This window comes from Schistocerca nitens, chromosome 4 (assembly GCF_023898315.1).
Source record: "Schistocerca nitens isolate TAMUIC-IGC-003100 chromosome 4, iqSchNite1.1, whole genome shotgun sequence".
Taxonomy (NCBI): Eukaryota; Metazoa; Arthropoda; class Insecta; order Orthoptera; family Acrididae; genus Schistocerca; species Schistocerca nitens.
Genome location: NC_064617.1, coordinates 435,475,958 through 435,492,271, shown reverse-complemented (window position 1 = coordinate 435,492,271; position 16,314 = coordinate 435,475,958). Strand labels below are relative to the sequence as shown.

At 43.1% G+C, this 16,314-nt stretch overlaps 1 protein-coding gene across 1 annotated transcript in view; it reads left to right on the top strand.

Annotated features, from left to right (window-relative positions):
- The window catches only part of LOC126253287 (aminopeptidase N-like), a 210,371-nt gene that overhangs the window by 29,271 nt on the left and 164,786 nt on the right, over window positions 1–16,314 (top strand). Inside the window, exons 3-4 of the mRNA XM_049954513.1 lie at window positions 3,725–3,920; window positions 13,147–13,253. Coding sequence (XP_049810470.1) covers window positions 3,725–3,920; window positions 13,147–13,253 — 303 coding nt within the window. The remainder of the gene's footprint in view (window positions 1–3,724; window positions 3,921–13,146; window positions 13,254–16,314) is intronic.

Here is a 16,314-nt window from a genome sequence, read left to right as displayed (position 1 = left end):
ATTTATAACTGTTTTCGGATATGCACTGAGATGCCGAAAGTCATGGTATAGCGATATGCACATATACAGATGGCGGTAGTATCGCGTATACAAGATATAGAAGGGCAGTGCAATGGCGGAGCTGTCATATGTACTCAAGTGATTCACGTGAAAAGGTTTCCGACGTGGTTGCGACCGCACAGCGAGAATTAACAGGCTTTGAACGCGAAATGTTAGTTGGAGCTAGACGCATTCTATTTCTGAAATCATTACGGAATTTAATATTCCGAGATCCATAGCGTCAATAGGGCCCCGAGAATACCGCATCCAGGCCATTTCCTCTCACCACAGACAACGCAGCGGCCGACGGCCGTCACTTAGCGACCGAGAGCAGTGGCGTTAGCGTAGAGTTGCCAGTGCTAACAGACAAGCAAAACTGCGTCAAATAACCGCAAAAAAGCATTGTGGGACGTTCGAGGAACGTATCCATTAGGACATTGCGGCGAAATTTTGCGTTAATGGGCTATGGCAGCAGACAACCGAAGTGTGTTGCTAACTGCACGACATCGCCTGCAGCGCCTCTCCTGGGCTATTGACCATATCGATTAAACCCTAGATGACTAGAAAACAGTGGCCTGCTCAGAAGAATCTCGATTTCAATTGTTAAGAGTTAATGGTAGGGCTCGAGTGCCCCGCAGACACCATATGAACCCAAGTTGGCAACAAGGCTCTGTGCAAGCTGGTGGTGGCTCGAAAATAGCGTGGTTCTCGGGTCGGACTGATCCGGTCATTGACTCGAAATGGTAATGTTCAGCTACTTGGAGACCATTTGCAACCATTCATTGGCTTCATATTCCCAGACAACGATGGGACTTTTATGGACGACATTTCACCATGTCGCAGGGCCACAATTGTCCGCGATTGGTTTGAAGAACTTTCTGGACAGTTCAAGCGAATTATTTGGCCACCCAGATCAGCCGACATGGCTCCCATGGAACATTTATAACACATAATCGAGAGGTTAGTTCGTGCACAAAATTCTGCTACGATAACACTTTCGAAATTACGGACGACTGTACGGGCAGCATGATCCAGTATTTCTGCAGGGAACTTACAGCGACTTGTTGAGCCATGCCACGTCGAGTTGCTGCACTGCGCCGGGCAAAAGGAGATCCGACACGATTTCATGAGGTGTCCCATGGCTTCTGACGCCTCATTATACCGGGTGATCAAAAAGTCAGTATAAATTTGAAAACTTAATAAACCACGGAATAATGTAGACAGAGAGGCAAAAATTGACACACATGCTTGAAATGACACGGGGTTTTATTAGAATAAAAAAACAAAGTTCACAAAATTTCCGACAGATTGCGCTGGACAGTAAAACGTCAGTGACTGCGCATGACAATCGTGTATAAAAGGAGCTGTAATGAGAGAGAGAATCAGATGCGCCAGCAGTCGCAGCATGTTGACGTTACCTAAAGAGGCGCTTTTAGTGGCTCAAATGGTTCAAATGGCTCTGAGCACTATGGGACTTAACATCTATGGTCATCAGTCCCCTAGAACTTAGAACTACTTAAATCTAACCAACCTAAGGACATCACACAACACCCAGTCATCACGAGGCAGAGAAAATCCCTGACCCCGCCGGGAATCGAACCCGGGAACCCGGGCGCGGGAAGCAAGAACGCTACCGCACGACCACGAGCTGCGGACGCTTTTAGTGAAGCTGTTTTATCAGAATGGGGAATGTGCTAGTTCAGCGTTACGATCCTATCGCCATAGGAAAGGGACTCGAACGGATAAAGGTCAGTTGACAAATGCAGCTGTGGCGAGAATGATTTCCAAGTTCGAAGCCACGGATTGTTTAGACGATAGAGTCCGTAGTGGTCTACCGAGCATAAGGTGTAATGCTGCTGAGACAGTTCAGGAAGAAATGGAGACGGTAGCGGGTTCGTCTATGCACGGGGAAGTCAGCACTAGAGCAGTCGCACGTCGCACCGGCATTCCATACACTACTGTTTGGTTGGCACTTAGGCGTACCCTCCGATGCTATCCAAAATAAAAATACAAAATCCATCGGCATCATGAACTGTTACCTAGCGATTTAGTGAAGCGGAGGGCATTTGCGGCGTGGGCGTTTCAAAAGATGGCGGAAGATAAAGATTGGTTGAGTAACGTGTTGTGGACCGATGAAGCTCATTTCACGCTCCGAGGGTCTGTTAACGCCCACAACTGCAGAATTTGGGCTACCGAAAAACCTAGAACTGTCGTGGAAACTCCATTGCACGACGAGAAAGTCACGGTATAAGTTGGATTTACCACATCTACCGTTATCGGGCCTTTTTTCTTCGAGGAAATGCGTGATTGTGGTTTTGTAACTGCTACCGTGACGGGTGAGAGGTACGCCGATATGTTACAGAATCGTATCATCCCCAGCCTGGCTGATAAACACCTGCTGGAACGTACTATGTTTATGTAGGATGGCGCTCCACCCCATTTTGCTAGACGAGTGAAAGATCTCTTGCGCGCGTCGTTTGTTGATGATCGTGTGCTCAGCCGCCACTTTCGTCATGCTTGGCCTCCAAGGTCCCCAGACCTCAGTCTGTGCGATTATTGGCTTTGGGGTTACCTGAAGTCGCAAGTGTATCGTGATCGACCGACATCTCTAGGGAGGGTGAAAGACAACATCCGACGCCAATGCCTCACCATAACTCCGGATATGATTTACAGTGCTGTTCACAACATTATTCCTCGACTACAGCTATTGTTGAGGAATGATGGTGGACATATTGAGCATTTCCAGTAAAGAACATCATCTTTGCTTTGTCTTACTTTGTTATACAAATTATTACTATTCTGAACAGATGAAGCGCCATCTGTCGGACATTTTTTGAACTTTTGTATTTTTTTGGTTCTAATAAAACCCCATGTCATTCCAAGCATATGTGTCAATTTGTACCTCTCTATCTACAATATTCCGTGATTTATTAAGTTTTCAATATTATACTGACTTTTTGATCACCCGGTACTTTGGCCATCTTCAGATCAAATTTGTCACAGGAAGCATTTGGTGAACAATGCATTCACACCATTCGTTGTCATCAGTTGAAAACTACTCTTTATTTGGCGAAGAGTTCTCGGGCTTCTTCTGGCGAAGATGACGAGTATGTCACTCGTCGAAACGTCGCAGTTTGAAGAGACCGCCACCCGGCTGGAAGCCCCAGAACTCTTCGCCAGCTGTATACGCCGGGAAAGCATACATTCACACAACTCTTTATTCGCCAAATGCCTCCTACAGTATATAGAATCTGAAGATGACCAAAATATGACCAAAGCCTGTTGTAATTGTAGGCATATTCTGCGACTGTGTCTAAAATGACAATTGTATATAGTTCGTCAACCACTTTTCTCCACAGGTAGAACGACATTTTCTTTCCAAAATTGTCTGAATCCTCATCATATATGAATGAAACCGAAATTATTTGTGATCGAAGGTGGAGCTTACATGTACTTTCCATTAAATTACCATGCAGTCCATTATTTATTTCCTACCTGAATCGATCTTGCTTTTAGAGCAACTGTGATACATGTCCGTCAAAGCTCTGAGGATGTCACTATGCTTCCAATAAGAAAGCTTCGATTTTACAGAATGGAGTTCTTTGTCTTTGCCAATTAACATTTTGTTGCAAGATATGTAAAGAACTGAACAGAATGAGAAGCCCGATTTTTTTTTTCTTTCTAGGGAAAATCCGTTCAGATTTTACGGCTCTACCTTCATAGAGGTGGAAGTTCTGCGCGACACGACCACACTCACGATGCACGCAGATGTCGACATAGTTATTTTGTCCGTCATCTTGACCAATGGTACCATCATCGGCGCCAGTCATGAACCGCTGCAGGACGGCAGCAATTTCCTCGTCATCACCCTCCAAGAACAGGTGAGTGTCTCCACAGAATTTACAAAAACAAACAGCGCTCTAACCTGTGTAGTTCAACGAAAATTCAATCCAGTCTAAAAAATATTTGCTACTACGTAATTTTAGTTACTTCTCCAGAACATTAAATATGTAATTAATTATCGTTTTTCATAACCACCCATTGAGCGTGTTTGATTGACGATCTAGTTTGCGAAATAACGACGTAAGCCAGGCTCAGTCGAACGCGTGCGTTGAATTCTTTTGCCTCTGATTGACAAACAAACCAGCTGAAACATTCAGTGGGAAATTATTTTAAATTATAGTACAAGGACGTACAGTATAACGACGAAATTCGAACTACACACCAAAACATAAACAATGACAAAGTAAAGCAAAATCGTATAGCATTAATTGCTGGAAGACCCCGAAGGGCAGGTTCAGCCGCCTAATTGGAATGTTTTTCCCTATCCTTAGCGCACGCTGGCAACTTTCCTTTTTGAAGTATGAGACTGGTGTGCGTACGTGCATCTGTTAAGTGTAGATCACTATAACGTGTGTGTGTGTTTGTGTAGTGTCATGTTCATGCTGGAGAGAAGGGAGAGGCTGAAACCCGGTGCCGGTGCCATAGGGGGGAGGGGGGCGCCTTGTCCCCCATCCTGCGGACGGATCATCATCAAGGCCATATACTCTCACTTCATGAGACAGTGCGGAGGAGTTGGGCATTTAAACCAGGATGTTGGCCCAAAGCCTGGTGATAAGAAACTTCACGCCACCACCTCTACTCCCACTGCCGGCCAAACACTAGCAGTAAAAATTTCTTCCCCCACCAGGATTAGAACCGGCTTACCTGTGGCTCGAGCGCCAATGCACAGTCGGGCGTTTGCAACACCGAGCACGCTGGCGTGTACAACAATAACAGTCAAACAGACTTCTCAATGGACGAAATATGCACTGCAATAAAAACTTAAATCTCCATGGCCAGGCACCATATTTAATGAATTAATAAGATCCGTGGGCAAGAACTATATCAATAACTTAGTACTTTATTTAACAATATTATGAAGGAAGATAGTGTACCAACAGAACAGCATGAAAGCACTGCAACTGCGATATATAAAAAAGGAAGATAAACAACTATTAGTTAATTACCAGGGAATTACCCTACTGGATACCATATTAAAACTGTTAACATCACTAATTAGAGACACTTCAGAGAATGACACAACAACGTTTCAGGAAAAACGGAAGCACAACAGATGCTAATTACGTGCTCAGACAGATTGTGGGGAAATCCATAGAGTTTAATAACTCTCATTTAAAATCTCGCAAAATCATCACAACGAGAAGATTCCAGAATTTTGAGGAAATACTAAGGTTTACCGACAATCATTCGTCCCACTTGCCATTCGCGAATTAATCAGGGAAGGGGGAATCAGTTAGTGATACCAGAAGTACCCTACGCGACACAGTGTCAGGTGGCACGCAGAGTACTGATGGAGATGTAGAATAGTCCAGCCTATCAGTGTTTTCTGCACTAGTCAAAAGCCATTGGCTGGATTGGAAAGAAGGGTATACCTCACGTCTTAATCGGCAAAACAGCGTCAAAGGGTATGGTCAAAATCATAGAAGATAGGTGTATACAGGTACTACAATGATAATTAAAACGCACGAGTGATTGACAGCTGAAATTATAATAGATGAAGGAATCAGGCAAGGAAAGTCATTAAGCCCAATCCAGTTTAATAATAGGCCTTATCATGGTAGTCGTAATAGAGAAAGCATAATATGACATGTAGCTATTACATACATTGAAGAGCCTAAGAACCTGGTACACTTGCCCAATATGTGTAGGGCCCCCGCGAGCACGCAGAAGTGCCGCAACACTACGTGATATGGTCTCGATAATGCCTGAAGACCCCCCATGAACCATGGACCTTGCCGTTGGTGGGGAGGCTTGCGTGCCTCAGCGATACAGATGGCCGTACCGCAGGTGCAACCACAACGGAGGGGTATCTGTTGGGAGGCCAGACAAACATGTGGTTCCTGAAGAGGGGCAGCAGCCTTTTCAGTAGTTGCAGGGGCAACAGTCTGGATGATTGACTGATCTGGCCTTGTAACATTAACCAAAACGGCCTTGCTGTGCTGGTACTGCGAACGGCTGAAAGCAAGGGGAAACTACAGCCGTAAATTTTCTCGAGGACATGCAGCTTTACTGTATGATTAAATGATGATGGCGTCCTCTTGGGTAAAATATTCCTGAGGTAAAACAGTCCCCCATTCGGATCTCCGGGCGGAGACTACTCAAGAGGACGTCGTTATCAGGAGAAAGAAAACTGGCGTTCTACGGATCGGAGCGTGAATGTCAGATGCCTTAATCGGGCAGGTAGGTTAGAAAATTTAAAAAGGGAAACGAATAGGTTAAAGTTAGATATAGTGGGAATTAGTGAAATTCGGTGGCAGGAGGAACAAGACATTTGGTCAGGTGATAACAGGGTTATAAATACAAAATCAGATAGGGGCTAATGCAGGAGTAGGTTTAATAATGAATAAAAAAATAGGAGTGCGGGTTAGCTACTACAAACAGCATAGTGAACGCATTATTGTGGCCAAGATAGACACAAAGCCCATGCCTACTACAGTAGTACAAGTTTATATGCCAACTAGCTCTGCAGAAGCTCTGCAGATGATGAAGAAATTGATGAAATGTATGATGATATAAAAGAAATTATTCAGATAGTGAAGGGAGACGAAAATTTAATAGTCATGGGTGACTGGAATTCGTCAGTAGGAAAAGGGAGAGAAGGAAACATACTAGGTGAATCTGGATTGGGGGGAAGAAATGAAAGAGGAAGCCGCCTTGTAGAATTTTGCACAGAGCATAACTTAATCATAGCTAACACTTGGTTCAAGAATCATAAAAGAAGGTTGTATACCTGGAAGAATCCTGGAGATACTAAAAGGTATCAGATAGATTGTATAATGGTAAGACAGAGATTTAGGAACCAGGTTTTAAATTGTAGGACATTTCCAGGGGCAGATATGGATTCTGACCACAATCTCTTGGTTATGAACTGCAGATTGAAACTGAAGAAACTGCAAAAAGGTGGGAATTTAAGGAGATGGGACCTGGATAAACTGAAAAAACCAGAGGTTGTAGAGAGTTTGAGGGAGAGCATAGGGGAATAATTGACAGGAATGGGGGAAAGAAATACAGTAGAAGAAGAATGGGTAGCTCTGAGGGATGAAGTAGTGAAGGCAGCAGAGGATCAAGTAGGTAAAAAGACGAGGGCTAATAGAAATCCTTGGGTAACAGAAGAAATATTGAATTTAATTGATGAAAGGAGAAAATATAAAAATGCAGTAAATGAAGCAGGCAAAAATGAATACAAACGTCTCAAAAATGAGATCGACAGGAAGTGCAAAATGGCTAAGCAGGGATGGCTAGAGGACAAATGTAAGGATGTAGAGGCTTGTCTCACTAGGGGTAAGATAGATACTGCCTACAGGAAAATTAAAGAGACCTTTGGAGAAAGGAGAACCACTTGTATGAATATCAAGAGCTCAGATGGTAACCCAGTTCTAAGCAAAGAAGGGAAGGCAGAAAGGTGGAAGGAGTATATAGAGGGTTTATACAAGGGCGATGTGCTTGAGGACAATATTATGGAAATGGAAGAGGATGTAGATGAAGACGAAATGGGAGATAAGATACTGCGTGAAGAGTTTGACAGAGCACTGAAAGACCTGAGTCGAAACAAGGCCCCGGGAGTAGACAACATTCCATTAGAGCTACTGATGGCCTTGGGAGAACCAGTCATGACAAAACTCTACCATCTGGTGAGCAAGATGTATGAGACAGGCGAAATACCCACAGACTTCAAGAAGAATATAATAATTCCAATCCCAAAGAAAGCAGGTGTTGACAGATGTGAAAATTACTGAACTATCAGTTTAATAAGTCACAGCTGCAAAATACTAACGCGAATTCTTTCAAGACGAATGGAAAAACTGGTAGAAGCGGACCTCGGGGAAGATCAGTTTGGATTCCGTAGAAATGTTGGAACACGTGAGGCAATACTAACCTTACGACTTATCTTAGAAGAAAGATTAAGACAAGGCAAACCTACGTTTCTAGCATTTGTAGACTTAGAGAAAGCTTTTGACAACGTTAACTGGAATACTCTCTTTCAAATTCTGAAGGTGGCAGGGGTAAAATACAGGGAGCGAAAGGCTATTTACAATTTGTACAGAAACCAGATGGCAGTTATAAGAGTCGAGGGGCATGAAAGGGAAGCAGTGGTTGGGAAAGGAGTGAGACAGGGTTGTAGCCTCTCCCCGATGTTATTCAATCTGTATATTGAGCAAGCAGTAAAGGAAACAAAAGAAAAATTCGGAGTAGGTACTAAAATTCATGGAGAAGAAGTAAAAACTTTGAGGTTCGCCGATGACATTGTAATTCTGTCAGAGACAGCAAAGGACTTGGAAGAGCAGTTGAACGGAATGAACAGTGTCTTGAAAGGAGGATATAAGATGAACATCAACAAAAGCAAAACGAGGATAATGGAATGTAGTCAAATTAAATCGGGTGATGCTGAGGGGATTAGATTAGGAAATGAGACACTTAAAGTAGTAAAGGAGTTTTGCTACTTAGGGAGTAAAATAACTAATGATGGTCGAAGTAGAGAGGATATAAAATGTAGACTGGCAATGGCAAGGAAATCGTTTCTGAAGAAGAGAAATTTGTTAACATCGAGTATAGATTTAAGTGTCAGGAAGTCGTTTCTGAAAGTATTTGTATGGAGTGTAGCCATGTATGGAAGTGAAACATGGACGATAACCAGTTTGGACAAGAAGAGAATAGAAGCTTTCGAAATGTGGTGCTACAGAAGGATGCTGAAGATAAGGTGGGTAGATCACGTAACTAATGAGGAGGTATTGAATAGGATTGGGGAGAAGAGGAGTTTGTGCCACAACTTGACTAGAAGAATGGATCGGTTGGTAGGACATGTTTTGAGGCATCAAGGGATCACAAATTTAGCATTGGAGGGCAGCGTGGAGGGTAAAAATCGTAGAGGGAGACCAAGAGATGAATACACTAAGCAGATTCAGAAGGATGTAGATTGCAGTGGGTACTGGGAGATGAAGAAGCTTGCACAGGATAGAGTAGCATGGAGAGCTGCATCAAACCAGTCTCAGGACTGAAGACCACAACAACAACAACAATGCCTGAAGTAGTGCTGGAGGGAATTGACACCTTGAATCGTGCAGAGCTGTCCATAAATCCGCAAGAGTACGAGAGGGTGACATCTCTTCTGAACAGCACGTTGCACGGCATCCCAAATATGCTCAATAATGTTCATGTCTGAGGAGTTTGGTGATCAGCGGAAGTGTTTAATTTTAATTTGTGGTTAGATCTTATGGGACCAAACTGCTAAGGTCATCGGTCCCTAAGTTTACACACTGCTTAAACTAACTTACACTATGGACAACACACACATCCATGCCCGAGGGAGGACTCGAACCTCCGACGGGGGGGAGCCGCGCAGACCGTGACAAGACGTCTATGACCGCGCGGCTACCCCGCGCGGCCCCGCGGAAGTGTTTAAACTCAGAAGAGTCTTCCTGGAGCCACTCTGTAGCAATTCTAGACCTGTGGTGTGTCGCATTGTCCTGCTGGAACTGTCCAAGGCCGCCGGAAAGCACAATGGACATGAATGGATGCAAATGATCAGACAGGATGCTTACGTACGTGTCACCTGTCAGAGTCGTATCTAGACGTATCAGGGATCCCATATCACTCCAACTTCACACGCTCCACACTATTGCAGAGCCTACACCTGCTTGAACAGTCCCCCGCTAACATGCAGTGTCCATGGATTCGAGGGGTTGTCTCCATACCAGCACACGTCGATCCGCTCATTACAATTTGAAACGAGACTCGTCCGACCAGGAAACATGTTTCCAGTCATCAACAGTCCAATGTCGGTTTTAACGTGGCCAGGCGAGGCGTAAAGCTTTGTGTTGTGCAGTCATCTAGGGTATACAAGTGGGCCTTCGGCTCCGAAAGCCCATACCGATGACGTTCCGTTGAATGTTTCAGAAGCTGACACTTACTGGTGGCCCAGCACTGAAATCTGCAGCAGTTTGCAGAAGGGTTGCACTTCTGTCGTGTTGAATGTTCTATTCAGTCGTCGTTGGTCCCATTCTTGCAGGATCTTTTTCCGGCCGCAGCGATGTCGGAGATTTGATCTTTACCAGATTCGTGATATTACCGATAGACTCGTGAAGTGGTCGTACAGGAAAATTCCCACTTCATCGCTGCCTCATAGATGTCGTGCCCCATCGCTCGACTGTAACACCACATTCAAACTCACTTAAATCTTGATAACTTGCCATTGTACCAGCAGTAGCCGATCTAACAACTGCGGCAGATGGTTCAAATGGCTCTGAGCACTATGGGACTCAACTGCTGAGGTCATTAGTCCCCTAGAACTTAGAACTAGTTAAACCTAACTAACCTAAGGACATCACAAACATCCATGCCCGAGGCAGGATTCGAACCTGCGACCGTAGCGGTCTTGCGGTTCCAGACTGCAGCGCCTTTAACCGCACGGCCACTTCGGCCGGCAACTGCGGCAGACACTTGTCTTATATAGGCGTTGCCGACCGCGGCACCGTATTCTGCCTGTTTACTGATCTCTGTATTTGAGTACTCGTGCTTGTACCAGTTTATTTGGCGCTTCAGTGTATTATGCTAATGATGCTGTACTGATAGCAGATAATATGGATAATTTTCATTGGTTACTTCACCAATTCAGTAAAATAGCTGGGCAGTGTATCCTGGAAATCTCATCTAAAATATCAAAGAGTATGGTATCATCAAAAACATCTGTAGATGCAAATTAGAAGTACATGATGTGTCAACTGAATAAGTGATGAGCTTTAATTATGTAGCGACTGTTACCACCAGCTATAAAGACTTAACCACGAAAGCAAATAACCAAGTGACAGGCAGTAATGGTAGCCGGATGCCTGCAAAAGTGTTAAAATATGTGTGAATTCCTAAGGGTCCAAGTTGTTGAGGTCATCGCTCCCTAGGCTTACACACTATTTAAACTAACTTGCACTAACTTATGCTAAGAACAACACACGCACACGCATGCCTGAGGGAGGACTCGAACCTCTGGCGGGAGAGGCCGCGCAATCCGTGATATGGCGCCTCGAACCGCGCGGCTATTCCGCGGATGCCTGCAAAACACTGTACGGAGAAACAAATTTGTGGCAACAGAGGGCAAAATAAAAATATATGAAAACAATGAGGCGTTCTGTTATGACGTTTGGCCGGCCGCTGGTGGCCGAGCGGTTCTGGCGCTACAGCCTGGAACCGCGCGACCGCTACGGTCGCAGGTTCGAATCCTGCCTCGGGCATGGATGTGTGTGTTGTCCTTAGGTTAGTTAGGTTTAAGTAGTTCTAAGTTCTAGGGGACTTATGACCTCAGCAGTTGAGTCCCATAGTGCTCAGAGCCATTTGAACCATTTCTTTTTTGTTATGACGTTTGCAGAAGAAACTAGAGCGGAAACGATAAGATAAGATTTAATAGCAGGGGAAGTTAAGGTATTACCCAAGGAGTGACCATGTGGGACCATAGAACAAATTTATAGGTAAGGGATCAGTTTGACCACCCAAAATATGGGACAACAATTGGACCAACACATTCACGTAATGAGACGGACAAACAAGGGAAACCCTAATCAGCAGAAGGAGATCCTGCTCCGTACTGAATACGCCTCGTGGGTTAACGACGAGTGCTGGTAAGATAGCCAGTCTGGTTAAAGTTTATAGGAGGTTTCCCACATCCACCTATGATAATACCAGGCTAGTACCCACGTCCTACCTCAGTTACACGTTACGCAAACAACTGGTAAACGTTCGCACACTTGAATTTGAGATTCACTCTAGATGTAAACAGATGGGATACTCAAATACGCCCCAGGTGGTGATGAGAGGGGGAGTGGGGGGGGGGGGGGGGTGGGAGAGTTCCGGCGTTGGGAAGGGCATCTGGACACCAACTACCATTAAGACAGTCAATAACACATAGCATATAACAAATGCAGGCCCCACTGAAAAACGGGAAAAGATGAGGAAGGGGAAGAAGAAGAAAAATAAAGAAGATTTTCTCATACATGACGCTACTAGACAACAGGAGCAAGTGTTAGGTGTTACGATGAGAAAAAGACTAATCATATGTGATGAATACCATGAGAGATCACTGCACACGACAACATCCACTTCGTTGTCAGCGTCTTGTCCTACAAAACTTTCGAATAGCGTCTGGTAACCAGTCTGTCGATGAGTCATTAAATTAACACAAAAAAAGAACTGCGAACTAGGGAAAGATGTATAAAAAGTGCAAGAATTACATAAAAACTTGAAAAAAGAAGAGCTGGCCACCGAGAAGTTGCAATATGATTTTATTTATTCAGTGAGTAGTTTCGATAGTATTATCATATAATGATAAACGTAATCAAATTATACTGCTTGATAGTACCAGCCATTGTAATCTTATTCTACGATGACAGAGGTTTACTCTAGCAAACTAGTATGATTTGATTTCATTGACCACAAATTAGTCGTTGAATAAGTGAAGTCTTCCCTATTTATGTACTCTGAAGAACCACCTACTTAAAATATATAAAATAAATCACATTCATAACTGAGACTTACAATCTGGAAGAAAATTAATTCGAGTGACGAAGCACAAGAATAATAATTTACATCACCCTAAGCCTTAATGATACAGGTAAGTGTACTTGATAAACTTTAAAATAGTTTTCAACTCAGTAACTTTCATTCTAAAAATGAATCTGTTTCTTAACTGTAGACGCTCTCTGTTTTATTCGACACACAAATGGAATACAGCGAAACGCCAGTATTTTGAAACTGAAATTTCCTAATACTCGTTACCAAAAGAAATGACACAGTCATTAAAACGCTATGGTCGTAACTTGGAAGAGCGTGGTACTAATCACTAGGTATAATTTATATTTAGATTTCCTGTGATTTCTTTATATGACCTCGGGAAAATGCTCCGATCTCTTGAAATACGCTACAAGTGCTCTATTAGTCGTTTTCACCAAGCTGTTCTTTACCTCTAACGACCACCAGGTCGGCCAGATTTTACACTTATCCTACCTTCCTTCCTGATGATTACGGAGTAAGTTAGTTTTTTTGTTGTTGTTCTTGTCGCAGGTTTTTGCCGGTGACCGATTGACTCTGGTCCTGGAATTCGTTGGTGATGTTCGTGAGGGGTTGGACGGCTTCTACCGCAGCTCGTACGAGCAAGATGGAGAGACTAGGTGAGTAGCATCTCTGCACAAGTTCTTTGAATGTTACACACTGTTGAGAAACGTAGACGCTGGTGTACAAAGTGTGCTTACAAATAAAACAAGCTCAAGTAACTCCAAATTTATTGGTCGAAATAAATTATTGGAGCAGCTAACATATTGTCAGCAGCTGTTATATAGGAATACTTATAGCACATCATTCAGTAGCTCAAAAGTATTAAAAAATTCTGCTGATTGTCATTGAACATATGATGCTACTATCAGCCTAGTAGCAATTCGTTATCATGCATCCGAGCATGTGATAATGAGGCAATAATACAAATTTCGAAATTTTAAAACCTATGGGGTTCCACGAGGCTCAATCTTAGGTCCACTATTGTTTCTCTTACTTGTAAACGAACTTAGATCTAATATACAACAAGCAGAATTAGTTCTTTTTGCGGATGACACTAGGATTGTAATCAAGCCTACATTCAACAACAGAAGAAATCGTAAATTATGTTCTTGAAAGCATTATTAATTGGTTTCGTGCGAATGGTCACACTCAAACGTCAAAAAGGCACTACTTATTCAGTTCTGCTCATGTAGAGATACAGCGATATTTATTTATTTATCTGAGTCCAAAGGACACTAGAACACAACATAACAAAAACTACAATATACCGTCAATTACAGAGATTTTCACTTTTTATGAGTCCATTGTTTAGCAGCCAAAATGGCACAGTCATTCGTTACAAACAGGTCTTCCATGTCACAGGGTTCGCACAGATTACTGCAAGTCCACAAGTTGACAGAGCCCTGTCTTGCCCCATCATCACAGAATTCATCATACATAGCCCACTTCCTCAAATTAGTCTTGCACCTTGTCACCCCTGTACTCAACCTGTTGAGGGTCTGTTGGGTCCAATACTGGAGATGGCAATCTGATGGTAGCTTCTATTTTGCTGTCCATAACCCTCCAGGAGACTTTTCTCCCCACACCTCAGTCCTGTGGACTTCTGATGAACTTGCAAATGGTGCTGTTGTAAGCAGGAAGCTTTTTCTGGATTTAGTTCGTGATGGATAGGCATTATTTCCAAACAATGGATGCCTTGAATCTGTTTCTTGCGTATTCTTTTCTCTACTACTATTTTTTCTTCTTACACCCGGAGGTGCTACCCCCTTGAGTGGAAAGATCTTGTGGGCTGGAGTTGGTCTTAGGCACCACGTGACTATACAGCCTGCGTCATGAAGAGCCACATCAACTTGTTTAGCTTGTGTGAAGTTCCTTCAGACTGGAGCGGTGTGTGGTGTACTTCACAGCAGTGAAACACAGAGTAAGAGCGGATGTGTGGGAGGACGCTGCGATGCGCTCCCCATGTGGTGTTACTTCCCAGATAATGTTCCTGATGCTTACCTTCTGTCAAGCGTTTGCACATTGTAGTTGAGATAGTAAAAAACGATCAAACTTTAAACCTAGGCTTTGGGGTTGGACACAGTGATTTAGATTGCATCCTTTCCAAGCGATGTTCATATTTCTTCTCGCCTCCTTATTGTGTACGTGAAACTCACAAACTTGAGTACTATCCGGATGAGTTTCAAGTGGTTGTCGTTTTGACGACATGACAAGGTCTTCGAGAGCAGATTTTAATTTGGATTCTTCTTCTTCTTCAAATGTCGTTCCCTGAGCAGTGACAGCAGTGTCATCTGCACATATGAAGGACCGCGTTCCAGTGTTCATTGATCATTGGTACATATGTTATATAATATTAGAGCCAGCACACTTCCCAAGGGAAGGCCATTCTTCTGCATTCTCCGTCTGTTCTGCAACACACACTGAATAATTGAGTCAGTCGGTATTCCTTTGTTGTGTACAGCTTCTACTTTAGTTTCTTACGATTCACGGTCCCATAAGCAAACGTAAGATTGATAAAGGCAACTCCTGCAATCGTCTCTCTTTCATACTTCTTCGATATGCTGTATTAAATACCGGCCGCGGTGGACGAGCGGTTCTAGGCGCTTCAGTCTGGAACCGCGCGACTGCTACGGTCACAGGTTCGAATCCTGCCTCGGGCATGGATGTGTGTGATGTCCTCAGGTTAGTTAGGTTTAAGTAATGCTAAGTTCTAGGGGACTGATGATCTCAGATGTTAAGTCATTAAGTCCCATAGTGCTCAGAGCCATTTTTTCCGTATTAAATGAAGTATCTGGCTAGAACATGTCTTTCCTGGTCTGAAATCTGACTTCTTTATTTACCTTCCTGTCGACAGTCTCAGAAATTCGATTTAAAATCATTCTCTACACAACTTGAAACAGATGACAGAGAAGTGGTACGGGTCCGAAATTCTTGTGTTATTTCTTCTTTGCCTGACTGAAGCAAGGGCACTAGTTTTTCTTGCGGCAGATCTTTGGGATTATCATTCTAGCAACACAAGTGTTCATCAAATTCAGGATTCATTCGATGAACAGCAGTTCTCACTTCTTCAACTGTGAATCGAGTGCCAAGATGATCATTCTTCTCTTCACATCTTTTGAGTTTTGTTACTTTTATGCTTTTGTGGTTTTATCATTCAAAAACAGCTGGTGTGACATTTGATCGGAGGTGAATTTGCTCACTTCTAAGAGAGAAACTGTAGGATCACTTTAAGGTTTCTCAATAATTTCCTGGCTTGTCGACTACAACGTTTCATGTCCGAACTTCCGCGTAAATTAAGTCATTTTTCTGTGGCATGGATAGTTGTTTACCTGTGTGTATTGTCTCTTCTGAGAATGGTTCGGTTCGTTTTCGTAGAACTGTTCACACCTCTCAATGAGCTACACCAGTGGTGAGTGTAACACTTTGTGAAGAAATAATAAACAAATAATAACAAGGGTGGAAACTTCAAAATTTTAAGTGCTTATATTATTGAGAATTTAAACTGGAAAAACACAATTAAGTTCAGCTACATTTGCACTTCGAAACATTGCAAATCTTGGGGAAAAACAAATCAGTACATTGATATGTTTTGCGTATTTTTACTCAATAAGTCAGGAAATAATGTTCTGTGTTATCCATCTTTAAGAAAGAATGTCTTCGTTTCTCATAAACGTGATA